The sequence below is a fragment of the Chiloscyllium plagiosum genome, unplaced genomic scaffold (assembly GCF_037043375.1).
Source record: "Chiloscyllium plagiosum isolate Xiang-an unplaced genomic scaffold, Cpla_swu_hap1 HiC_scaffold_9, whole genome shotgun sequence".
Taxonomy (NCBI): domain Eukaryota; kingdom Metazoa; phylum Chordata; class Chondrichthyes; order Orectolobiformes; family Hemiscylliidae; genus Chiloscyllium; species Chiloscyllium plagiosum.
In genome coordinates, this window is record NW_028270147.1 from 53,231,909 (window position 1) to 53,259,601 (window position 27,693).

At 39.3% G+C, this 27,693-nt stretch overlaps 1 protein-coding gene across 1 annotated transcript in view; it reads left to right on the plus strand.

The window, feature by feature from the left end:
• Window positions 1-27,693, plus strand: part of frem1b (Fras1 related extracellular matrix 1b) — a 193,334-nt gene that overhangs the window by 89,883 nt on the left and 75,758 nt on the right. The window contains exons 13-19 of the mRNA XM_043699276.2: window positions 1,283-1,450; window positions 3,839-4,047; window positions 6,360-6,453; window positions 13,417-13,669; window positions 14,816-15,010; window positions 18,392-18,577; window positions 22,714-22,910. Of these exons, the coding sequence (XP_043555211.2) occupies window positions 1,283-1,450; window positions 3,839-4,047; window positions 6,360-6,453; window positions 13,417-13,669; window positions 14,816-15,010; window positions 18,392-18,577; window positions 22,714-22,910 (1,302 nt within the window). The remainder of the gene's footprint in view (window positions 1-1,282; window positions 1,451-3,838; window positions 4,048-6,359; window positions 6,454-13,416; window positions 13,670-14,815; window positions 15,011-18,391; window positions 18,578-22,713; window positions 22,911-27,693) is intronic.

Sequence of the window (27,693 nt, forward strand, 5' to 3'; positions counted from 1 at the left end):
AACGTTTTTCAGAATTTTCTATTTCTGTTCCAAAGCACTTTTTGCTCCGATCATTGATGTACAAAGCTGCCATAATACACCAAGCCTCTAATGCTGAGAGGCAAATTTTCAACACAACAAACCTTACAATATGTAAAGTTATTGTTTGCCATAAATCAAAACTAATCTTTTTAAAGCAATTTCCAGCTTAAAAAAATCACTGCTGATTGCAATGAAAGAATTAACATAAAAGCTTTTACACATACTGAGATAAGAATTCAAGAGCATAATAACATTCAGGAATAACAGAAGGCCAATACGTCCTACAAACCTTTCTCTATTTGGCAGATGTACCTACATACCCACCTTCTCACCATATGTCTCAATCTCTTTTTCTCCAGAAGTGTCTCCTTGATCCAATTTATTCTGCCTATTTCATGCTTTTTTTCTGGCAATTTAGAAGTTTTTTTACCTTGTTTGTAAAAAAAACCTGTTCAACCTTCTTTTTTACATTTCCTGAGAAATGTCATGCCTCCCTGCCCCTATTACTAAAGGAGATGTCACACACTATGAATGATCAGAGAGCCTCTGGACACACTTTGGAACAAATTTTTCTTGTAGATATTGAGCATCAGCAGACTCTTGGACTGTTGAAATCAGCACAACTGTGTCCAATCTTGTTATCATCTGCTACCTAAGACCACTTATTTCCCAGATGTCTCTGTATAGTAATCAAAAGCAGGAAGCTTGTCTCACTCCTTTTTTCTTCCTCACACAAGAATAGAGAAATAATATCTCTCCTGCAGTGCTTATAAAGACAAAGTAAAGTTTTGACTTACTTCCTTATACATTAGTTTCCTCAGCATGTATCCAATGATTATATAAACCTTTCAGCAGAAGTTAACAATACAAGTGGGAGAAGCTGGCAAGAAATTTCAACTTTGGAAGAGCATAAAATGGGTGTGAGCAGAGTGGGAACTCATGATGCTCATTGACCTGAAAAGAATTTTCGGATGATTTATGTATAATGGTCAGCCAAGTTACATATTGTCCATTTGATACCCCAGTCCAAACTGCAAGTTTGACACAATGCAGCAAATGAATGCCTTGCTCCATCCTTGGAACTGACGCATCACATAGTTAACTTTCCTGAAAATACTTTTTTTGTACATATACGTACTCTGCCAGTCATGTACTGATTTTATGTATGCCCTGTAATCAATGGGAAATTCCTGACATTGTGGTATTTCCTTTGTTTTTCAAGCTTTCTGCATTTGTCTCACTTGCTAATTTTACATTCCAGCATGCGGTGAACCACATGAAAGTAGCGTACATGCCTCCTCTCGAGGATATCGGGCCTCATCCGTTATTGGTGCAGTTCATATTTTCTGTCAAGGATCAGCAAGGAGGCATCGTGACTGGAATTGTCTTTAACATCACCATCATTCCTGTGGACAACCAACCACCTGAGGTATGGGAGAGCAGCAACAGTTTGCTATTAAACAATGTGAAATAGATCCTTGAGAAAATCATTTATTTATTTAAAATTGTTTTTTTTTACCTATGCATTATGCAGGATTTTTCCAATCATTTATAAATCCAGCCCCAAAGGCAATTAAACTTTTCCTGCTGCAGCATTCCAGATTATTTCTACCAGAATGATCTGATTTTCTTGTGTGTTTAAAATACATAATAAACTGCTTAATTTAAAAAAAGTCATGATGTATTGATGTTAATTAGAAAACATTTGGATTAGATAATAAAATATTTATTTAGAAAACTATTTAAAGGATTAAGGCATATAATACAAGATAGTTATTGAAAAGAGCAATAGTAATGATGATTACAAGTTTATATTCTGCAGTTATTTCCCCTCTGTGGTCTCATTACCCTATGTTCACCCACATAAAATGTCATTTACCATACATCAGACATTAATCGCCATTTATTCAGATGGTGGGAGACTTAAATATGAAAGCATATTAATAACAACAACCAATAATGTTGGATAATCACTGGGGAACATCAACATTGAAAGAGATTTAATCATGTATGTTGGTAATTTTAATTTTAATTTTATGATTTGTAGAATGCACAGTACTTTGATTTTAAAAATAGCAAACTTATTAATCTTCCATTTATCTCATTTGTGTATATATCAGTTTACCTGCTAACTAATAATTTTAACAAAACAAACTATTTCACCTACTCCAATCTTTGAAGCTGTGGGAATGCCATGTGATCCCCATTTAATTCCTGAACCACGACTGAATTATGGTGGATTCAGGGCTAATTGTGTCAATTTGTTCACTAATTGAAATTTGCCGTCTTCTATAATTCTATTGAAGGCTATGGAGGTAATGCTTGATAGTGGGACTAACTGACTATCTGTTTCCAAAACCAGTACAAACATGATGGGTCAAATGCCCTTGTTCTGTACTGTGAATTCTATAATTCTGAATACAAAATCAAAAACTGACAGAAGACGGACTGCTCAGGACCTCTCCTACTGAGGTAAATGGATAATCTTGGGCAGAGTGAAGATTTCCTTATTTGAATTGTACTTGACAAGTATTCATGGTGTTGGAGGGTGAGGAGAAAGAATGCAATATAGGTCCACTACTCATGCTTACTGGAGTAGAATCAGATTGTGGGCATCAATCTTTCTAGCTTTGATCAAAATATTTTACTACCCACTTTTCTCATTGTTCTTGCAATTATTTGCACAAAACTGTTATTTTTGCAATTATGCTGTAGGCAAGTAACATATACACACTTAAGGCCATAGCATGAAATTCTTTCCTATATTATTTTAACTCAGGTATTCAAATATTAGGTTCCTGTTCAGCTTTCACTAGAAACTTCATGCTGACAGCAATCACTTTTCAAGTAGCTCCCTCAGACTGAATTCAGTGTCTGAGCACTCCAACAGTCTGTTATTAACTAAGTTTCATACTCCATGCTGAATCTCTCACTAGGAGTCTTCTTAACTAACAGCAGCCATTCTTGGCCGCCTCTGTGGAAGACTTTAAACATAATCTCTTGATTTGATTTCTCTAAAGCTCCCTCTACAAATCGCCTGAAATGCATCTTAAAACAATTTTATTGAAAATTCTGTTTCTCTTATGATACCAATTACTGAGACAATGCTGTTGGCCCATTCTCACTGACCTCAATTGGTTCCCTTATTCACTAATGCATTAAATTTATTCATTTTCAAATTCTTCTCTGGCATTTTTTTCCAACTCTATGACCCAGCATACAGAATTTACTTTTCCAACTCTGCTTTTCACTCTTCTCTACAGCCTGCTATAGTACTTTTGACATTTGTTAAATGGAAGACATTCTAAAAGCACGTGTTGTAATTTTTTTTAAAAAGTTCATTCATGGAATATGTTGCTGGTGAGGCCAGAGTATATTGCCCATCCTTGATTGCCCAGAGGGCTGTTAGAGTCAATCACATTGCTGTGGGTCTAGAGATACATATAGGCCAGACCAGGTAATGATGGTAGCTTCCTTCCCTAAAGAACATTAGTGAACCAGATGGGGTTTTCTGACAATTGACAATGGATTAGCAATCATCATTAGATTCTTAATTCCAGATAGTTTTATTGAATTTAAATTCCACTATTTGCTGTTGTAGGATTTGAATCTGGGTCCCCAGAACATTACTTGGGTCTCTCAATAAGCAGTCCAGCAATAATACCAGTGGGCCACTGCCTCACCAAGAATAAACGTCTTTTTTTGTTGTTTTTCATTTACTCCTCCCCTTTCATATTTATTCTGAAAACTGCTTTTTTAAATTTGGATTTGCATTTGAACTTTGCAAAGTGAACATTTTGTTGGTTCTTTTTGTTAGATTTTCACTAATGAAATAAAAGCTGAGGAAGGTTCAAGCTGCATGATCACTGCAGATAACCTGATGGTGACAGATAAGGATACGATTGATGAGGATCTCCGAATTCAGTTGAAACAAAAACCACAGCATGGAGATATTGAACTACAAGGATACATCATGCAGGAAGGGGATATGTTTACACTTGATGACCTCAAATCCTTTCAAGTCAGGTGATGCATGCTAGCTCAATTTTCTCAATTTGTGATTCTTAAAAGGTTGCATGTTGACCAAGATAGTCACTTTCAAAGAAATTGCGGGGAAGGTGGTAAGATGGGCAAAGATGTTGGTGGGGCAGGGAGGTGCACCTTGCCTGTCATCATGATGGTCATCACACTTTAATGGAAAATCTCGATTGTTGTCCATTTATTTACTTTCAGAATGTTTATGTGAGTTTAAAACCAGGTATGTACACTGCATCTTGCCAAGCTAAAACTTTCTAATCATAACCAAGACACAAATAAAAGAGATGTTTTGATCTGAAAGGACAAAGAATAGATTGGATTGAACAACACCTCTATACTTCTTAAAAGTTTTAGTCAAAAAATATTATAGGTAAACCTAGAAGGAACAGGAGTTGCTTAGTAAATAAGGTCAGATATACCAGTTGTGAGTCATTTTTTCTTGATTTTATATATGATCAATGAATAATGCCAATTGTAGAGTACACCCTTCAGTGTATTTGGATTCAAAAAGCATGGGTGGTTGGATAGAAAATATTCACATTATATGGGACAATTGTTTTAGGTTGGTTAAGTTCCTGGAGCAGCCAGAAATATTTTGCTGCCAAACATCGACTGGGAATTCACAGTAATTAAAAATTATCCTGGAAGAACCAGAGATGCAAGAGATGACATTATGTAATTGAACAAATCATTCAACTGGGAATCCCAGTGAAAAATCCCAGTTAATTACAAGCAAAGTTGAGGTTTTCATAACTTGTCTTAATTACACTTGATAGCGCTGCAGCTCTAGAAAGAATTATTTCACAGAACATGGTTCTGAAATGAAATATAGTTAGAGGTGGCACTTCTCGTTTCATTGGTGTGTCCATTTACACCTTGGGCCCTACTCATTTGGCAAAATACACTTCAGTGTAATTTCTACAACACCTTCTGGATCAATCTAAGCAACAGATTATTGATAAATTCTTTTCCTGTGTTTCTGTCAAGTTGGAGACATCAAATTATGCCATCACTATGTTAGTCAGTCTCCAGTTTCCAGTGAAATTCCAAAGTGCATTAAAAGAAATGTTAGCCAACATTGGAACACGCCAGAACTATTTTCTACAAAAATTGTGAATCCTTCAGGAGGCCTCATACTAAAGCTTTCTTTTGCTTTATTTTTCAGGATTCTTTGGGGTCAGGACTGTTGTATAAGGGCTTGATTAGTAGCAAACTTGCAATGATCTCATGGAGCTGGACCTCAGTGGGCAAAAATAGTACAGTGTGGGTGGAGTTAAGAGAATGAAAGAAAAAAAAACTTTTGCAGAGAAGCAAGTGGAATGGACTGACTAGCATTAGGCAATAGAATAATCTGTGAATAATGTAACAGTAAAGTTAGTCTGGTATGCCTATGATTATCATCAGTTGTAGAATTTAATCTTGCTATGTGATAAGGTAGCCAAATCTGAAGACATGTCTTGAACTTGTATTCTCTTTAAGCAATCTGTGTTGTACCTAAACTCATGGGTGTAGTTTTGAAAACAGAACAAAAGAAGGAGGAGCAGAAGAGTTCGTCCAGGACCCACAAAAATCCATCGGGCTCAATAGAAGCACACCCCCTCCCCCCATGTCATTCCCCATTAATCTACCACAGGTCACTGGAAAAATGCTAGTGGAGTTACAAACTGAAAGCCGTTCAAGTATCCAGCCGACTGCTTTAGCAGATTTGGGCTCCTTGCTGCTATTGTCCAAAGTGAAGGGTCAGTTTCTAACCCATTACTGTCAAGCTTTCAGTTTAAAAGAAATAACTTTTTATCAGAAATGTTGCAATGTTCTTCTTCAGGATGATTATACAGCATGTTTAGATAAAGATACAGACACTCTGACAGCAAATATGCAAGTTAGCTGACACACTGATTCACTCATTATAAACTTTCAGATAAGATTTATTCAGTGGCAGAGCGTTCTTCCTCATATCTACAATAGCTGCTGACATTGATACAATCTGTTTCCGACTTGTCAATCAGATGAGTGCTTTGCTGTGATGTTGTTCACAGTTGTCCCATTGTGTGATTTGGCCAGTGCATTGTATGTATTTTTTTGAATAAGGTACAGACCGTTTTGTTTTTAGTTAAAATTAAAAGATTTTTTCAACAAGTTTCATGTGAAATTATGAATGTTATTGTCTATTGTCAGTAATTATAGGGTATGGATGTAATTTGAAGTTGTGTCCATAGAAGGTAACACTTGAACTGTTGTTTGTTTTTTCCCTTATGATTGTGTTGTTTTAATTTGTGGCGTCATTTCCACTCTGTTCACAGGTACAAACATGATGATTCAGAAACACTGCATGATTTAGTTGTGTTTACAGCTACAGATGGATTTAACACTGCAGATGAGGTGCTGAAAGTAAAGGTAAGGACAAAAGGAATGTGTCAATATATGTTGTAACATATGAGAAGAATTCATCGAAAAGCTTTAGATAACATTGCACAACAATAAGGTGCAGTTCGATCCCTATATGAGTATTTTATGATATATAGTTCAATCTTTTTTCTCCACACTAATAAGACAATGCCTAAAAATACTGTAGTGAGGAGTTTTGCTTTGTGAGTTTTAAAGTATTACAGAGCATTAACAGCCCACTAAGTCCATGCTTTGTTTAATTCTATATGGGCTTCTTCCTATACTGTTTCATCTCACCTCATCAACTTACCCATCTTTGCTCTCATCATGTGCTTGCCTAGCTTCTTGCTTGCTGTGGTAGTGAGTTCTACATTTTAGCCACCTCAAGGTAAAGAGGTTTCTCCTGAATTCCTTCTTGGATTTATTTGGGACCATCTTATATCTGTGATCACAACGCTAGCTTTCCCCCATAAGTGAAAAGACATCTCTATATTAGACCCAAGTGCATAACAATATTATAAGAAAAAACAGAGCAAGATAATGACCATTTGAGCCCGCTCTACCATTCAGTAAGATCATGGCTAGTCCTTCTTTCTGTCCTATCCTCATATTCAGTAATAAATGCAGTACCGAAGATTTAGCAATCTTTGTCTTGAACTGACTCAATGAATGTGCATCTAATCATTGAAGGATAGAAAATTCCCAAGATTCACAACCCTTGAAATGAAGGCACTTCTCCTCCTCTTAGTTTAAATAATCAATCATTATATGGAGATTATAACATCGGATGGAATTTTCACTACCCTGCTGTGACAATAGTAATGGCAAGTGAGATGATTAAACAGTGCAAGATTGGAAGTAAAATATCATATTCTTGACACTGATGAAAACTTGCATGATTTTCCTCTCAGACCTTTAATAGTGACTTCAAAATCTCACTGTCGATGGCCACAAGCTTATTTCCTATGTATTTCCATCTCATAACCCAATGCACACTATTTGCATTACAATCCCAATTCTTCTCTACTCCATGCAAGGGTCTGGATTGTGCAAAAACATGACAGGTAAAACAGACAGAATATTAGTAGCTGCAGCTCACCAAATCATAGTCTTCTGCAAAACACCACACAACTTGACATTGAAATCCCACCAGCCGCACTCTGTATTCACGCCTGCACTTGGACAAATGTAGCTGACTTCAAGTCCATAACAATCTACTTTAGAGGGGGCATTTTGGTATTTCTTCACAGACCAGCATTAGAAATGCGCTGGTGATGTGTATATCAGATTAGTGTAATATAGGTAATCTTATTAATGCCCATTAGTGTCTTCCCATCCCTACATGAGCTATCCTGTTCTTTTCTGGCCAGCTCAACCTCCTGTGATGGTCATAAGGGAAGAGGACTACCCTCCTCTCCACTATCTCATCCACTAGCACTTCTAAATCTCTGACCTAGAAACAGGGAACAAACTTTGCCTTTTGCTGGGACATTGTCTCAGTGATTAGGGTCAAGTATGATAGTGGGAGAGGTAATTCCTGGCTTGCAGCATCTGATATGATGTGAAATTTAATTATAATGCCAGAACCTTGAAAGCTAGACCATCCCAACATGTATTGTCACATGTATTTTACAGTGAGACACAACAAAATACAGTGAAAAGCTTTCATTTGTCACCATAATCCCGCACCAGTTTGATAATTTAAGAATAAGAGAAAAGGAAAAGATATAGCTTAAAGAGAAGTCCATTGATGCATGCTTTCTGAACTGGCTGAGAATCACTCTCACCTTGCCAGACCCAACTAACATTGAAGTTGCTGATCTTTGGGCACTGTCTTTTACCACTGAGCCAATTCAGCTTTGCCACTGCCCACATTGCATTCATCAACATTGGAGACTATCGCTGCAGTCGATGTTGCCATGGTGCCATCCTGCTGTGACCAACGCTGGATATAGCCAACAGCGAAATCGCCGATCTTCAGGCACCATCTTTTACACTAAATCTACCTCATTGACGTTGCCTCAGGGCTCAATACCTTCCACACTGGGCTCACTCTCCCCTCCACATTGGGCCCACTCTCTCCCCCTCAATGGGCTCACTCTCTTCCCAGCACAGCCCGCTGTCTCTCCTCTGCACCAAGCTCACTCTCCCCTCTGCGCTGGGCCCACGCTCTCTACGCGCGCTGGGCTCACTTTCCCCTCCACATTGGGCCCACGGTCTCCCCATGCTGGGCTTGCTCTCTCCCTTCTGCGCTGGGCCCGCTCTCTCCCCCGCACTGGGCTTGCTTTCTCCCCTCTGTGCTGGGCTCACACTCTCCCCTCTGTGCTGGGCTCACACTCTCCCCTCCACATTGGGCCCATGATCTCCCCCACACTGGGCTTGCTCTCTCCCCTCTGTGCTGGATTTGCGCTCTCCCCTCTGTGCTGGGCCCGCTCTCCCCCACACTGGGCCCGCTCTCTCCCCCACACTGGGCCCGCTCTCTCCCCCACGCTGGGCTCGCTCTCTCCCCTCTGCGCTGGGCTCGCTCTCTCCCCTCTGCGCTGGGCTCATACTCTCCCCTCTGTGCTGGGCTCACACTCTTCCCTTCACATTGGACCCACTCTCTCTCCATGCAGGGCTTGTGCTCTCTCCAGCACTGGGCCTGCTCTCTCCCCTGTGCTGGGTTCGCTCTCTTCCCAGTGTTGGTTCCCTCTCTCTCCCCTTTGCGCCAGGCTCACTCTCCTCCCTGTGCTGGGCTCACTCTCTCCTCCCTGCGCTGGGCTCAGTCTTTCCCCTGCACTAAGCTCACTCTCTCCCCCTGTGCTGGGCTCACACTCTTCCCTGCGCTGGGCTCACTCTCTCCTCCCTGCGCTAGGCTCACTCTCTCCTCTCTGCGCTGGGCTCAGTCTTTCCCCTGCACTAAGCTCACTCTCTCCACCTGCGCTGGGCTCACACTCTTCCCTGCGCTGGGCTCACTCTCTCCTCTCTGCGCTGGGCTCACTCTCTCCCCTCTGCGCTGGGCTCACTCTTTCCCCTGCACTGGGCTCACTCTCTCCCCTCTGTGCTGGGCTCACTCTGACCTCTCTGCACTGGGCTCACTCTCTCCCCTCTGCGCTGGGCTCACTCTCTCCCATCTGCGCTGGGCTCACTCTGTCCTCTCTGCGCTGGGCTCACTCTTTCCCCTGCACTGTGCTCACTTTCTCCCCTCTGCGCTGGGCTCACTCTGTCCTCCACGCTGGGCTCACTCTTTCCCCTCTGCACTGGGCTCACTCTTTCCCCTGCACTGGGCTCACTCTCTCCTCTCTGCTCTGGGCTCACTCTCTCCCCTGTGCTGGGCTCACTCTCTCCCCTCTGCACTGGGCTCATTCTCTCCCCCCTGCGTTGGGCTCATTCTCTCCCCCCTGCGCTGGGCTCATTCTCTCCCCCCTGCCCTGGGCTCACTCACTCCCCCCTGCGCTGAGCTCACTCTCTCCCCTCTGCACTGGGCTCACTCTCTCTCCCCTGTGCTGGGCTCACTCTCTCCCCTCTGCACTGGGCTCACTCTCTCCCCTCTGCACTGGGCTCACTCTCTCCCCCCTGCGCTGGGCTCACTCTTTCCCCTGCACTGAGCTCACTCTCTCCCCTCTGCACTGGGCTCACTCTCTCCCCTTTGCTGGGCTCACTTTTTCCCCTGCACTGAGCTCACTCTCTCCCCCTGCGCTGGGCTCACACTCTTCCTTGCACTGAGCTCACTCTCTCCTCCCTGCGCTAGGCTCACTCTCTCTGCTCTGCGCTGGGCTCACTCTCTCCCCCCTGCGCTGGGCTCACTCTTTCCCCTCTGCGCCCGGCTCACTCTCTCCCCTCTGCGCTGGGTTCACTCTCTCCCCTCTGCACTGGGCTCACTCTCTCCCCTGTGCTGGGCTCACTCTCTCTCCCCTCTGCACTGGGCTCACTCTCTCCCCTATGCTGGATTCGCCTTTTCCCCCTGCACTGGGCTTGCTGTCTTCCCGGCACTGGGCTAGCTTTCTGACCCATCAGTCTCGCAGACTCTGTTGCTGCTACTGCCATGCACTCGCTCGAGACTTGGCTTGCTCTTGCCCTGCAGAAGATGCCGGAAAAAGCTTGTAAAGAGAAAAAAAAGAAAAAGAGCAAAAGCAAAAAGAAAAAAACCAAAGAAAGCAAATGGATGTCGACGAGCCCTGGACCAGGAGCTTAAACGCAGCACTGCTACTCTGCCACCACCTTGGCCAAGTACTTGCATCTTGCTCACTAGAGATTCCCAAGAAATGTGCCCAAAATCTCAGTTTCATAACTAATGAGGTGAAAAGTGGAAGGTTACTTGAGAAAATTCATTCGGGCCATGGCAGAGTGGATGCCATGACACCACGCACTATCACAATTTAACTACAAATGGGAAAAGCCAGCCCATTATAGTCTAGATTCCCCAGTCAGGGGATGCTGATGTATTCTGTGGCATTCTGTGTTAATATGAATAATAGATATCACAGAGTTGGGTCCTTGTCAAAACATATGCCTTGAAATGTACTTAAAACATTAACTATTTATGTGGTTACTGTATCTCAGACTTAGACACATAATCTAGGTTCTCTGCTTACTGATGTTACTATGCATACACTGGACTGAACACATTAAACAGACCTCATGATACAGAGAGTGACTGAAGGCAATGCAAGTATATTGATACTGAAAGGTCACATGAGACTTGATGATCTATGCCTTCAAGATACAGGATTGACTGAATTTTGAATCTATTCCATAATATAAGAGGCACATTTTCTTAGTATCCATTCTGGCAAAACCATGAGAAACATCATAATATTTCAATTAAATCATCTACCATTCTAAGTTCCAGGAATGCAGGCCTAGGTTTGCATGAAGCTGTAATAACTATGGCCCTACTGGAGGGTCAGTTAGCTCAGTTGTGATGCAGATTGCTGTCAACAGTGTGGGTTCAATTCTCATATCAGCTGAGTTTCCTTTGAAGAACTCTTTGTTTTAGCTTGTCTTCTCATCTGAGACATGGTGACCTTCAGATTAAACCACCACAATTGATTCTCTAATGAGAGAGAGCAGACCTGTTAGAACTATGGTTCTATTCTGATGTCAGGAAAGAATTCACAATTTCAAGAATGTTGTAGTGTAAAAGGGAACTGCTAGGGTAAATGCATTTTTAAGAGTTAGTGAATGATTGTCAATAGCAGCGAGAGCTGAGTGGTTCATTGCTAGTGAGGCCTGCACTTGCACCACAACTTCGAAGGAACCCACTTGTGCTGCGATCTGAAGCTGTGCATCTAGCAATGTGAATACTGGGACTGATTGCTCTGCAGGTGCAACAAATCTTTGTCAATTAATTGTTGAGTGCTGCTCTTTAAGTCAACAAAACATGTGAAAACATGCCCGCACTCTTAGGATTCCTGGTGGATTCTTGGACAACCCTCTCCCATCATCCTCAGCAGTCTCTGCTAGTGTCCCCTCAGTATCCTACAGTCTACTACCAGGACACTCTAACCACTGTTTCTCCTCCCCCACCACAACCCACCCCTCATCCCAGTACTCCCTTAGTTCTGTTAATAAAAGCAAAATACTGCATCTGCTGAAAATCTGAAACAAACAGAGAATGCTGGAGAACATCAGTAGTTCTGACAACATTTGTGGAGAGAGAACTATCTTCTCAAGTCTGATATGACTCTTCTTCAGAGCTCTCAGGTCTTTAATCACTTGGTACCCTGACACACTGCCATCCCACAGACTCCAGCTCTCTTTACACTTCCCCACTAAACTCCATCACACAAATTCTTGTTCCACTCCCAAACATATGAACAAGGAGTAGCAATCTGAGCCTCTTGATTCTAATCTATCATTCAATAAGATCTTTGCTGATCTGATTGGAACGTCAAATCCGCATTGTTGCTTACCCTTGAAAAAAAATTAACAAAATGTTATTCCTGGCAGCCCTAGTTCTGCTTGCCCTCCACCCACACCCGGAACCATTCTGTACCACTACCTCAGCCCTATTCATCCTCTCGCACTACTGGCTCCCCTCATGCCCCAACTCCCTTTCTCAATCCATCTTTGAGGGCCACCTCCAAGTGTACTATCGCTGTGAGGCAGCTGGATTTGTGCTCAGTGCAACACTGATGGACCTTTCAGTCGGTGTACATGGATATTTCAATTCACCTGGAAAATTCATTTCAATGTTGGCCAATCAGATTAATAAATGTCTGCTTGATCACCTTTATACAGTGCGACACGGTGATACAAAAGAAAACCCGAAGAAGAAAGGGCCTATTTCCTGAGATGTAGTAATCTTTGAAAGCCTATTCTTTCAAAGTATTTGATTTTGTAGTACCCTTGTATCTTTTATGACCAACCAAAACTATAATCAGTGCCTCTCGTCTCAGTTACCAATCAAGGTCAACCTTTCTTTCTCAGACCATTCATTATATGTAGACTTTCAGGCCCCAATATGTATGGAGAGGTGAGAAGGATGGGAGGAGAATGGGTAGGCATGAGGTGGTGGGTTACACCACCTGGGAGAAAATATAGCAAAGCCATGCACTCTATGGTCCTGCTGAATTTAACAATAGGACTTTATAACAATTCTTTTCTTTATTTCCGGGTCTGCAGCCAGTCAACTGCTTAGGGACACTTGAGGATGGTTCCTCCTGATTTTAAGGGTGTGGAAGGCTGGAGATTGGGGCTTAATGGTGAGGAGGAGACAAGCAATCACAGGAGGAAACAATGCCAGAGATTAGGACATAAGTATGGTAGGCCTGCCTCTAGTAGCATTGGAGAGAGAAAGGTTACAATCAGTAGAGGCAAGAACTAAAGGTTTCCTTGAATATTGTTCCTCCTGGTCTACAAGGAGAACTCTAAAAGGAGTTGGCAACTCCCACCCCACTGTTTAACTGCTGGCTTTCCACAACCTTTGGAGCAGATGAAAATCTGACTGCTTATGTTTGATATGCATTATCTCTTTGTTTTTTTTTACAGGTTATACCAATAAACGATGAACCTCCAGAGCTACAGAAACATTTGAAATCCGGTCTCCAATGTCCTGAAGGAGAAAGGGTCACCATTACTTCTGAATATCTTTATGCTACAGATACTGACAGTAATGACACGAAGCTGACATACATGATCGCTCGCTCACCGTCATATGGAGTGATAAAAAGAAATGACGTCACAGTCGACAAATTCTCACAACTGGATATTATCCAAGGTTTAATCTCCTATTGGCACACTGGTAGGGATGTTAGAATATGGTGTTGACTTTAATGAGGAAACGGATGCGCAAAACAATATTCCACTTGCTTCATAAATTGAGTTGCTTTGGCCATGTGTGACATTTTCTTAGCTTTTCCTTCCAATTTTTTTTCATATAAACAAAACACTGAAAGACTCCTAAGGTAACTTTCTGATACACATGAAAAGTGCAGCAATGCAGCAGGAGAAATTTGTTCCTTTGGCCTGACCTTAGCCTAACTGAACCATTCTGTCATTTCACAATTGGGTTATATTCCTCAAAGTCCTTGCAACTACTTAGAACAAATATCAAATCGAAAAGCTTGTGAAACACAGAAACATGACTTTAGGCGCCATGTAAATGCCCTTTGCAAAGTAACCTCATGGTCTTATTTGCTTTTGATATGTGTTTTAGAATGGTTTGGGAAAAAATGATATTTTGATATTTTGGGTTTATTTTGTAATTTACTTGGTTCAATGTTTATTGTTTGGTTTTATTTTTGTTTGCATTTGTGCCAGCTTTTAATTCTGTAGCTTTTCACATCTTAGCATTTTCAGAAATTTAAAAATTCTTTTTAAGAACACAGGTCTGTTAAAATGCACATTTCTTTGAGATTTCTTCTTCTTCTCAGAGAACTGCAGGACAAAAAGTGGTTGTAGAAAATACTTAGCAAATATGACAAATCCCAAACTTGAAGCTGTATTCACCTACTCTGTTACTGCTGCCCAGACAGGCAGACACAGCAGGGTCTTCAAAAGGGTGCACCTCTGCCCCAAAGAAAATGCTCTTTTTCAACACTGCCTTCAAAATGACTCTTTTTATAAAGAAACATGTTCTACCTCCTCCTTCATTTTCTGTATCTAGAGCTTTCAATCCAGGGGTTTAACTTCATGCCATAAATAGTCAATCACCAAAATTTGAGAGTTTCCTTTAAGGCATGTCACTGGCCTTTAAGTTTACTGCTAGATAAAATAAGTCATCCATGCAGCTTCACTGCATAGGTTTACTCTTAGCAGGGAGCGTCAAATCATATATTAATTAATAAGATTCATAGACTCACTCAGAATCTGTTGAGTGTGCTTGTGATGTTTGTGTTGGTTGAGAATATCGACCTTATAAATATGTTAATCTCTTCGTTTGTTCCAGGTGGTGAAATAGGATACAATCCTTGCATTGATACTGTCACAGTAATTGTATCTGATGCAGAAGCAAGCACAGTGGACAGCTGTTGTTATGATGGACCTCTCCCACCACCAGTGCCACTTCATGGCTCTCTCCCTTTCTACGACCTTAACGTCACTGTAATGCCAGTCAATAATCAACCTCCTACAATTCAAGTTGGTTAGTCCATGACTATTTGTCTTTGTGTATACGACATTTACATCTCAAAATTAATTGGTGTAGTTAGATGGAGCATGAAACTAACATTGTTATGTTCGTTGCAGTAGTTGGTTGTCCTTAAGTGATTCAGCGGCTTTCACTTCTATTCTAACTGCAAATGCATTTTATGTGTTGATGACACTGCATAGAGAAGAGCTTCCTGAAATCAGTGTTAAATTTGTCAGCTTAAACCTACTTCTTTGACTGTATTTTATTTTACAGCTCATTTAACTTACAGAGCCTATTTTTGTCCATTATATTGGTTCGGAATGATCAATTGTAGATTACAGTACAGTCCATACCAGCCTGTTTATACCAGTCAATACAATGACCTTCAGAAGGTCCATTGCAAGCCATTTCCAAGGCCTTCTTTTCCCTTTATGTTGAACTGGATTTCTCTGACTCCTATCCTCCAAGTGTAGCATGTCTTCTATACACTCTCAACTACTATGGCTACTTGCTTTTACCAAGTCAGAATATGCATCACCTCCCATGACCTCTCTGATGTATTGTACCATAAAGCAAGTACAAACTATGTTTATTAACTTGAATTCAAAGCCACTTCGATATTCCTGATTTCTGTTTACACAATTGAAGGTGTCCATTACACCAGTATTAACTTTGCTGTTGACCTTTCCAATTTGATCTTTTCATCCAGCTTCTTCTGATTTGGTGGTGAAATCATACCATTGTATTTTTCAGATTAAGCAAAACTGTCATTAGCATCCTTAATTTTGTAACTTTTTACATCCTATCGCATCAACTTAATTTTTCTAACAAACATCATTCACTGCAGATAAACACCATTCACTGCAGAAAACCTGCAATGTTGGATGATGTAGTAGTGGTAAGACATAATTTAATGCTTGGGATTAATTTGTGTAGTTTGGTAAGATGAATATGGCTTCAAAGCTGAACAGCATCTTACAAATAAGTGCTTAGTGCTAGTGCTAGACCCAAATAGTTGGTAAATGTTGCATGCTAGAGCAGTGATCTTAATCAAAACAAAAATTTATTTTAAACCAGGCATATATGGCCAAATAGAAACAGTCTTTAACATCTAGAATGATATCATAGATAACTAAATATAACATATTGAACCAGTTTATTGTAAAAATGTGGAGTTAACTTTAGTAGTAAATTGTGTTATATCAGATAAGTGACCAGAATGAAAGTAAAATCTTTTGAAATCAACATATTATTATCACCACATCATGAGGCAGGATGTAAGGATTAACATGAACAAGGGACTTTGAAATTCCACTCAAGCAGAAAACTGATCAAGGTCATTGGTGACACTACAATCCATCTGCTAGACTGTGTAGTCGGAAGCAATATTAATATACACGGGTGGGTTCAAGTCCACTGCATTTAAAGTTAAGATTCTGCAAATACTGTTTCCCACCAAACACAGATGCGAGACCCCATATGGGAGCTGTGGGCAATCGCCCACACGCAGTTTTTGATTTAGATAGATACGTAAAAATGTAAAGTTACATTGGTGCTTTATATAAAAAAAATCTTAGTGCTTTAGAAATGTTCACATATTTACAATATTGTGTGAACTTAATTAAACTTTATTAGGCAGAGTCAGGAATATCAGCTAAATATCTAAACATCATTTTACCCCATGTCCTCACATAAAAAATAATTTGAAACCAAATTACAAATATTTGCCTAAACCCTAAGAATATGTGCATTTTTTAAAACTCTTTCTCCTTTGTTTTTGTCCACCATCTTTGATAAAAATTCTGAGGTATAACCTTGTGAAGACAAACAGAAGTCCATTATTGACCAAAGTATTAGTGGTCATACTGTCAGCTGCCAAGACCCAAAACTCTGGAATTCTAATTGTAAATATTTCTACTTCTCTCACTTCCTTTAATACTCTCCTTAAAATCTCTCTTTTTGGCCAAAGCACTTAGTTCCTTCTCCTTATCTTCCTTTTGTGGCTCTGAATTAAATTCTGTGCTTGGGGCGGCACGGTGGCTCAGTGGTTAGCACTAATGCCTCACAGCACCAGCATCCCAGGTTCGATTCCAGCCTCAGGTAACTGTCTATGTGGAGTTTGCATGTTCTCTCCATGTCTGCGTGGGTTTTCTCTGGATGCTCCAGTTTCCTCCCACAGTCCAAACGATGTGCAGATCAGGTGAATTGGCCATGCATCAGGTGCATTAGTCAGAGGGAAATGGGTCTGGGTGGGTTGCTCTTCGGAGGGTTTGTGCAGACTGGTTGGGCCGAAGGGCCTGTTTCCACACTGTAGGGAATCTAGTCTAATCTTAAAACTCTGCTTTGAGGCTCCTTTCAAATAAAGCCAGGCTGGGGTAACACTGGCTCATGTGTCAACTCACTAGATGGTGAGGTCTCTGCCACAAGTTGCTACAGGGGACAAAGGTGGAGATTTTGATGAGGCAGTATACAGGAAAGGATGCACACAGAATTGCTGCATTGGCTGGCCTGTCAGAGCACCTTCTGTCTCTATAATGGGGCATGGAGGAGTCCAGTTCCAAATGGTATTGCATACATCTTTCCTCTCTCTAGCTTATAGTCATTGTCATAGATCCAAAGGTGCTGCAATTGCAGATCTTTATTGGACTACTTCGCCAAATTCTCTGCCCTCCTCCGAAGATGGAGCAAAACACCTTGAAAAATCCGGGAGCAATCAATATCCTCAAAAGTCCTTCACGTTAGTTCCTAAAACTTTGCAACAGCAGAATTTATCAAGATTACAGCGACTTAGTTGCCTAGCTCTTTAAAAATGCAACTTCTGTGTCCTTCTTGCATGTTATTTGGTGAGTAACATGCCAATATCTTGAATGGACTGGCATGGTCCAAGTTTTTAAGTATAGTATTAAATCAGCTAATGGCTGTTTAATGTATGCAATGCCACCTTAGAGACTTATAGACACACGGACTTCTGAGTGCTTTTCCCATCTAATATGATGATGTCATCAGTATGACTTTTGCCCCAATAGCTTACTGTACTCTACTTGCATTTCCGCAGTAATTAGTGTGAAGTATTCAAATAATTCTTGGGATGGTTGGACGTGACCGGCTAATTGAATCTAACTGGATTCAAAACAGCTTGACTGGTACACAACCTGAAAACTTTGCAAACTGTGCTTTAGGGGAAGAATTTTACGGAATTCAGCAGCAGCAGACCTATGCGTAGACAATCAGGATCTATTTTTCACCCCAATATTCAAGTCCCAAACCCACAGGAAAATTCAGCCTGATCACTGGCCCATCATGTTCTTTGCAGTCTTTGTGAGATTTACTGTTATATTGTTACAGTAAAGTTCCCTTTAATCTGATAACACAGAATTACCTCTTCATTTGTAGGAGGTATGTTTACAGTTGATGAGGGATCGCAAGCCGGCTTGGCATTAGAATTTCTGTCTGCCACAGATGAAGACACAATCGCAGAGAAACTAATCTTTGTGTTGGAGAGTTTACCCCTGTTTGGATATCTAGAAAACACTCTCCCATCACCAGGGTATGAAAAAAGCAATGCTGGAATAAACATAGGTAAAAAAATGTCTAATTTCCTAACAATTTACACTTGATAAACGCATACACAAAACAATCTTGTAATAATTGCTTGTTGGATAAACCAATGTACTTCAATAATCACCTTTAGCGAAAGAAATCTGCTACCCTTGCCCGGTCTGGCCTATATGTGACTCCAAACCCACAACAATATGATTCACCCTAAACTGCCCTCTGGGACATTAGGTATGGGCAATAAATATTATCCTAGTCAGCAATGCCCACATCCGATGAATGAATAAAAAAGATGGCTAGTAACAATTCCAATTGCAATTAACTTCTAATAATTTATTTTGACAATTTACATCCTTTTTTAAAATTAATATCAAGACTATTTTTCTTTCTTTTCACAATCTGAAGAATAAATCATAGATACCTTGGTGATTAGTTATCACATTAAGGATGAATTCGCTCCAATTATGCAGTCAAAATCAACTGGCATGGTCTACCTTTTGAAGAAAAATTCCCTTCTATTTCCTTGAATTTAGATATATAATTGCCATGATCTCAGATTTTACCTAAAATTTGTTTCTGTGAAACTTTAACTTCAGAATGTATATTTCATCTTTTCAATATGTTGTGGAGAGAATTAGTTATAGAGTCATAAAGCAGGGAAATAGACTCATCAGTCCAACCAGTCCATGTTGAATATAATCCCAAACTAAACTAGTCCCACCTGCCTGCTCCTGGCCCATATCCATCCAAACTTTTCCCATTCATGTGCTTTTCCAAATGTCTTTTAAGTGTTGTAATTGTATCCATGTCTACCACTTGCTGGGCTGCTCCTTTTAGATGACAACAAAACCTGGCAATAATGTTAAGAGCCTGGAAATTTCATTGTCCTGCTGCAATAAGGCAGGCAGTCAGGTTGCTTTTGAGCTGGCTGCAATGCGAACTTTCAGGAGCAGGGTCATTAGCATCAAAGGTTATACAATGTAATGTTGCTCCATATACCTGTTCCATGGATTCTGGAAATTCAGAGTCATCAAGGATAATGGGTCGCAGCAACTGAGAGGTTGCCAGCTAGCAAATTGTCAGAAATCTTTCTGATGTTGATTACTATTCTGGATGCAGCTTCCCCTGAGTGTAAAACTGTGGTCATGGCAAATTTTCCATGCACATTCTCCTCAACATATTTAGCTTTTGAGGAGAAAGTGAGGTCTGCAGATGCTGGAGATCAGAGCTGGAAATGTGTTGCTGGAAAAGCGCAGCAGGTCAGGCAGCATCCAGGGAACAGGAGAATCGACATTTCGGGCATAAGCCCTTCTTCAGGAATTTAGCTTTTGGCAAAATTGACTAAACTGTACAACTCCAAAGTCTCTCTGTTGTCGTCCAGCTAAGTATACCTTGACCATGTTTGATTGTACTTTCACTTATCTAACCATAGCCAACATATCTCCAACAATAGTTTCTCTTCCCACCCTTCACTTTACTTACAGAATTCCCAATTTACCTATCCAAAGCACATTCTTGTGCCTCATATAACTGTTGCCTTTTAGCCTTCATGTTCCTCAACTTTAGGAACACAGAAGAAATGGACAGTGGGCAATTTCAGGAGAAAGATAGGAAGATGGCAAAACTGACCAAAAAAGTTGTTTTTTAATTTAGGAATAACTATTACTGCTCATCTACTTCTGCTTATTCGTAGCATCTGCCCATCAAATGAGTCTATGCATTGTAGATTCCTCTGGGTTGTTTGACTCGCTTATACTGGATAGAGATTATCAATCAATATATACTTGGACAGGTGCTCACTTCCATATTTTTCAGTTTCAAAACTTTAATAGCTAGTCATAATTTCAACTACAGAATAGGCCATGAGAATTAACAAGGATTGGCTGATCTCAGCATGCAAATACCATTCGTGCTGATGTCTTTAAGAGAGTGGAAGCACGTTTCTGAGACCAGCAGGCAAGCCAGTAACCATATTGTGATCCAGCAAGGTTAAAAATGCACTATTGGGAATATAAATACCTGGCTTAGAACTCAACAACAAACAATAGGTGAAACAAAGAAGTAAAGAATAATGACTTGAGTAGCCATCAAGATAATGCAAAATTTGAACCACAGCCTTGCATTTTTCAAGCAAGTTTTTCGAGTACATTTTTCAGTCTGACAGTTTAAGAAAGTCTAAATGTTATAATCAGGACACTCTCATAGCATTCCACTATCGAATTGTTTTAATTTTTAAATTTGGGCTTCCAATGACTAGCAATATGCAATAATCATTTTAAGACCAATGCATAAATATCTGTGACAATTATGATCAATATGCTGCTATTTAGCAGTATAGTTTTTCTCTACATTTCTGGTCATTCTTAAGCATTACAGTTGCTTCCGAGAATTGCCCCCAAGTCTTCATGGTATCCAACACTAACTTTATATGGTCTCTGATATCTTATTATCCTTATTACTTTGTTTGTTAAACTTCTATTTGAAAAATTTCATCTTGTTTCCCTATAATTAGTGAATAAGATATGGCAGGACTCTAGTAAGTGGAACTGGAGTCATGAATTTGTTGCTGAGAGCCAAGTAAATTAATGCATTCTTCTGTTTTAGTAAGAAATGTTTTTATCATTTATGTTAGTTACAATACTACTGCTAAAACATATTCATTTTTGACTTAGTGATATTTTGTTTGTAGGACAGAAATGACATTGAAGAATCCCATGAATATAAAAAGACAAACCATTACCCATAATTGTTACGATCAGACCACTCCTTTCTGACTCATTTTCCATCTAGTTAGGTATATTCTGAGACCAAGAGTTTGATAGAGGAAATTTAACAAAAATCAAAGCAATCATTCACTGTTCTTTTCTTTTATGTTATGGGTGAGGACAGAAGGTTTCACGAGCACTGCTGCCTAATATCTAAAGTATACCTGGGAAATCTAAATCAGATGTTGAGATGGGCAATTTGCTTGATTAGCACCCGACCCACTGCCTTAAACATGATTGTTTACATTCTTCATGCAGAATGGCAGCAATCTGTACATTACACAATACGCACTGCACACTCACAAAGTCATCCAATCCCATGACTTTACTATCTAGAAGGATAAAGGCAGCAAGCACATGGAAATACCACTACACACTGCCAAAAATTCACAATTTTTTTGCTGCCACTAAGACTACATCCTGGAACTCTCCCAAACAGCATTGTGTTTGTGCCTATACTTTATGGACAGCGGTATTTCAAGAAGATGGGTCACTCCCATCTTCTCAAGGGCAATTAGGGATGCATAATAAACAATGGTCTTACCAACAACATTCACATTCCATGTACTAATAAAATATCCCAAGTGTTTTGCTTTCATTTGCAACTCCAAAGTTAAAGTCTCGATTTTTGTGGATTATTATCAATTTGATTTACACTTTCTTCAATAATGTACCACAAATCATATCACTGCTGGAGCTTGACATGAAAAGTAATATAAATAAGTAACATGGAGAAATTAATTATTTTGTGTGGTTAGAATAATACAGATTTTTTTATATGACAATGTTCAGATCATGTTTTTTTTATTTTGAAAGAAACAGGTTCTGAATAATGAGGTGTTCAAACTTGGAAGAGTTAGGAAAGAATCAACATCCAAATCCAGATTTTGCTTTCTTAATATGGTATTGTTAAATCTTCAGTGAAAATTCATTTAAGTTGCAGTCCTGAGGCAACCAATATATGATCATATGCTGTCATTAGCACCGTCATCGCATTAAATATTGGAAACATTCATGCTACAGGAGATGTATTACAAATATTTTCATGCAGATCTCATGAGAGATAATCAACAGCTGAGAAACATTTTATAATAGCTTTATTTCAAACACAGTTATGAAATGCCGTGATACGTTCTGTGATCTTTTGTTATCATAAAGATAAAATACAAATATAAGTTGGTGAAACAGGACAGTAACATAATTGCACCATCAGTTGTATCTTGTAAAATTATCCAATGTTAGACTAAGTGTATTATCCTGTAGAAGTGAGAAGCTGAGAGTTTCTCAGGCTTCTCGCAAGAGCAATGTAGCATGAATGTGAATTATTTTAAAAGATTTTTATTTTGTACGTAATTTTAAACCATAGATATTTGATCCAATCTGTTGGCTTAATAGCTTCCTTCAGTCTGCAGCACCTCAGGGCAGGCTACATCAACTACGTCCAGTGCAGACATAACCAGATGGAGCCCACAGCTGACCACTTTATGGTATCTGTTAGTGACGCTGTACATAAATCTATAGCAGTGCCATTTTATGTCATCATCAACCCAATCAACGATGAAACTCCAGATTTGCAGCTGGGAAACATCACAGTGAGTATGGACAGAGCAAAGAAAGAAAATTTTAAAAAAACTTATATTTATTCATAATCTATGTCAAGTAGTTCAGATGTTATTTAATCTTTTATTCTGAATGACAGTTGTTTTTTCCATAAATGTTTTAGATCTTGCCACATGTTTCATCATTCACAGCAGAACAATAACCATTTGGTTGCCATTAATCAGAAAGCTAATCAGTTGAGTTATATTTAATTTGAATTTGAAGGGGAAAGACATCAAAATAGCATATCAAAATAAGTATACTCTCCATTATATTGATTGTGTGTGTCACCAATTTTTCAAGCGTAAGTAGCAGTTGACTTTGCAAATTTTTACCCCTACTTATGGTAAAGTACTTTTCCACGAGAAGGTGATGCCTTATTTTTTTTCCCTAATGGCTCTGCACTTAGAAATAAAACCTGGTTTAATCCTCAGGGTATTTTTGAAGCAAGGCACCAAGCTTTATTATGGAGAATGCAAGATAAATTAAGAAAAGAAAAGAGATGTTGTGCTAAATCAGGACTAATTAAATTATTGCAAAATTAAATTTCAAAGAAAACAGACTGGAGTAGTTATTCTACAAACAGTTGAATAGTTCAAGACTATATGGGCTAAAAACATTGCACTGTGTATGAAGACCATCATTTTCACAGAGTAAGTGGGAGCCAACACAATAGCACCAAGACCAGACCCTCCCAATGATGCAGTAATTGGTGTTAGCTTTAATTATAACATTAGCAGAAGCCGCTCAATATCTTAGCTTTGTAGACAAAGGTCATGTACTGTATTCTATGCTTGCTGTGATACAGGCTCAGACTGATCTCATCACAATTTTTTGAGATCTCCATGCTTGAAGGGATTTTCAAACTTTGGTAGTTGTCCAGCAATTGTCCCTCCAACAGATTGTAATGCAGAGGTGTTAGTCCAGAGAATGCCAGGAACTTTGTTGTGTCTGTTCATTGTTAGGATGACAGCATTCATGATTTGGAGATGCCGGTGTTGGACTGGGGTGTACAAAGTTAAAAATCACACAACACCAGGTTATAGTCCAACAGGTTTATTTGAAAGCACTAGCTTTTGGAGTGCTGCTCTTTCATCAGGCAATTGTGGAAAATAAGATTGTAAGACACAGAATTTATACAAAAAGTTTTCCAACTTTCCCAACTTCTATTTCATGCCAACTATCAGAGCTGGCAACTTCCCAGCATTTGTAAAATCTATCCATCTCCCTTTTATCTACATCTCTTGATCCCCTGAGAGATCTGTCTGAAGTTTATTCAATGTTGATGAATCCATAGCTCTGGAGTAGAGAATTCAAAAGATTCACAATTCTGAGTGAAGAAATTCTTTTCATTTTGATTCTAAATGATCCTGAAACTGTACCCCATTCCAGATTCCCGATCAAGGGAAACAATGTCACAATATCTAACCTGTCAAGCCCCTTTATAGCCTTGAATGTTTCATTGATGTAACCCTCTCATTCCTTAAAGTTCCAGAGGATAAAACGGCTCATATTTAAAGGACTACCATCTCACCCCAGAGAACAATCTTGTGTACCTTTACTGCACACCACCACTAAAAGTATAACCTCCCTGAAATGGGGAGAACAAAATTGCATGTGATATTAGAGGTGTGGTCTCACCAGAGCTCCTTATAATTACAGCAAGGTCTCTTTATTTTGTACTCTAATTCCCTTCTAATAAAGGCCAACATACCATTAGTTTTCCTAATTGCTGTATCTGTGTGCTAACAATTTGTGTTCCTTGTAAGAGTGTACTAACATCTCTTGGAACATCAACGTTTTGCACCTTTAAAGTTTTTTTTCATTCTTTTGACCAAAGTGAATAACCTCACATTTCCCCACATTGAACTCTCTCTTCCACTTTGTTGATTACTCACTTAGACTGTTAATATCTCTCTGTTGCGACTTTATATCCTCCTCACAACTCTCATTCCACTCAAATTTGTATCATTACCAAGCACTCTGAGCATTGCTTTCCTACTCTTTACTAAGTGCAGCCTCTCAACTTGAAAATATCTCATTTATCCTTATTCTATGCTTCTTGTCCATTAACAAATCTTCTAACTCCCAATTCCATGAACCTTTATCTTGCTTACTATCTCTTTAATGGTACCTTAGCAAATGCCCTTTGGAAATCTAAGAATACTACATTTGCTGTTTCACCTTCATCTACCCAACCAGTTATATCCCCAAAAGCTCTAAGAAATTTCATAGAACCATAATCTACTTAAATTATACTTTTCTAATTGCATCGCTAAGAGTTTGTTAATGTATTCCAGCACATTCCCAATGACTGACAGGTTAAATAGCCTGCAGTTCTCTATTTTCTTTCTTTCCTTTCTTCAACAACAGTACTATATTTGCTAATTTCTAATCTGCTGGGACCATTCCAGTGTAGGAACATTTGGAAATTGCAATCAGTGCATCTACAATCTCTGTGGCAATCTCTTTTAGAACCCTAGGATGTAAGCCATCAAATCCTGAGATTTGTTGACTTCAGTCCATTGAGTTTCCCCAGTCCTTTTTCCTTCTTGATATTTATTCCTTTAATTTCCTCTCTCTTATTAGAATTGTGATAAATAACTTCCATCTCTATGACTGAGGAATCAACATTTGCTTAAGCTACTCTGTTCCTTTGTGATATTTATACAAACTCGTGCATTTGGTTTTTTGCATTCCTCACTAGTTTACTTTGACACTCTATTTTTTCCATTTTGGTCAACATTTTTGTGGCCCTTTCCTGGTTTCTGAATTATTCCCAATCCTTAGATTTATTACCATTCTTTGCAATATTTTACAAATCTTCTTTTAATCAAATACTGTGCTTAACCTCTTTAGTAAAATATGGATTAAATCTTTGTTTCTTGATTTAATATTTTTGCTGAACATTTTGAATTGTTTCTTTAATTGTTTCCACTCTCCACAACCCTCTGGAGTAGAGAATTCCTAAGATTAACAATTCTGAGTGAAAATATTTAACCTGGTTAAATATCAATCACTTTTATTTTAATCTATTAACTTAGGCCACTCTCCCCTCATGCTTATGTAATTTGGTTTGTTTAAGATTCGTGCTTGTGATGGGAGGAAGTCATTTTCAAACTTGGTATAGAATATAATCTTATCTCTTTCTTTCTCTGTGTATTGTTTACTATGATATTACTCATTAACTCTGCTGCATTCCACAATACTAGATATAAAGTAACATTATAGAGACAGTGAGGTCTGCAGATGCTAGAGATCAGAGTTCAGAATATGTTGCTGAAAAAGTACAGCAGGTCAGGCAGCATTCGAGGAGCTGGAAAATCGATGTTTCGGGCCAGAGCCCTTCATCAGGAATGAGGCTGAGAGCCTCAGGGGTAGAGAGATAAATGGGAGGGGGTTGGGGCTGGGAAGAAGTAGCTGAGAGTGCAGTAGGTGGATGGAGGAGGGGTAAAGTAACATTATCCCTAATTGGTGCCCGAATATATTCCTCCAGGTAACTATCACTCGGGCATTCTATAAACTCATCTTCCAGACCACCAGTACTAACTTGATTGTTCCAATACATATGAAGTACAAGTATTAAATTGTTTTTGTTACATGCTTCAATAACTTTTGGGTAATCCTCTAATGGTCTAACAACTGTTCTATCAATTCTACTTCCTGATTTTCAAAGTTAATGCCTTATCTGACTAACATCCTTATGTCATTCTTTACTATGTACACCTTTTCCTTTTTCCTTATGTCTGTCCTTTTTAAATATTGTGCATCCTGGAATATTTACTTCCCAACTTTGTCTGCTCTGTAATTATTTCTTTGTAAAGGCAATTAAGTCTAAAGTATTTATCTTCATTTTTGTAACTCATTCTCTGTCTTTAATGCAGATGTTTTGTGCAATCAGATGAAATAACATCAATTTCTTTTCTTTAATATTCCCATTGTTGACCTTACTGTCTGATGAACTATTAAGTTAAATTCTGTATTTCTTCTTGTATCACTCAGCTTGTCTTTAGTCACATCAATATGCTTTTCTAATGCCTCAATTTTCACTTTAGAATCTCAATCACTCTCAGCTAAACCTTCCTGCATTGCTGTTAGTTTCAAGCCATTTTCCCTTGCTCTGATCACATTTGCTAGTGCATTGTTATGTTTAACTTTCTCTATGTGCCACAATTTGGTTGTCATAACCTGGATCGCTAAACTGCTTTGTCCTTTCTCTTGAAGTTTTCAAATAGCCCCTAACATGTACACTCTTCCCAATATTTGGTTTAAATTTCTCTCTAAAGTTCTAGTTGTACAATTCACCAGGACACTGGTCCCAATGGAGTTCATGGGAAAGCCATCCCATTAGTGCAACTCTCTTTTACCCAGTGACCTATGAAGTGAAACCCACCTCTCCCACACCAAACTTTGAGCCTATACTCAACTCACAGATTTTATTTATTATGTTTTTCTTAAGACCTGCTTACCGAGAGGCACTGCTTCATCTTTGGTGCATTGATAATTGAGTTATTTAAATTGCATTGTTTTGTTTTATTAACTAAAGCATATTTCTTTAAATTGATTATGCCAAAACTGTAAGATCAATAAAATGAATTGAAAAATCTAGTTTTTGCATAAATTACATGCAATTGTATTTGTACAACGTGATGTATTCTCTCAAGCAGTTGGAACTAAACATGATTCTGAGTCTGGCTTCTAGGAAAATGACCTTGAAAGCCACTTGCTCTCTCACCTCGGCTTGGTTGCTCACATGCAACTAGGCTTCTCCTGCAC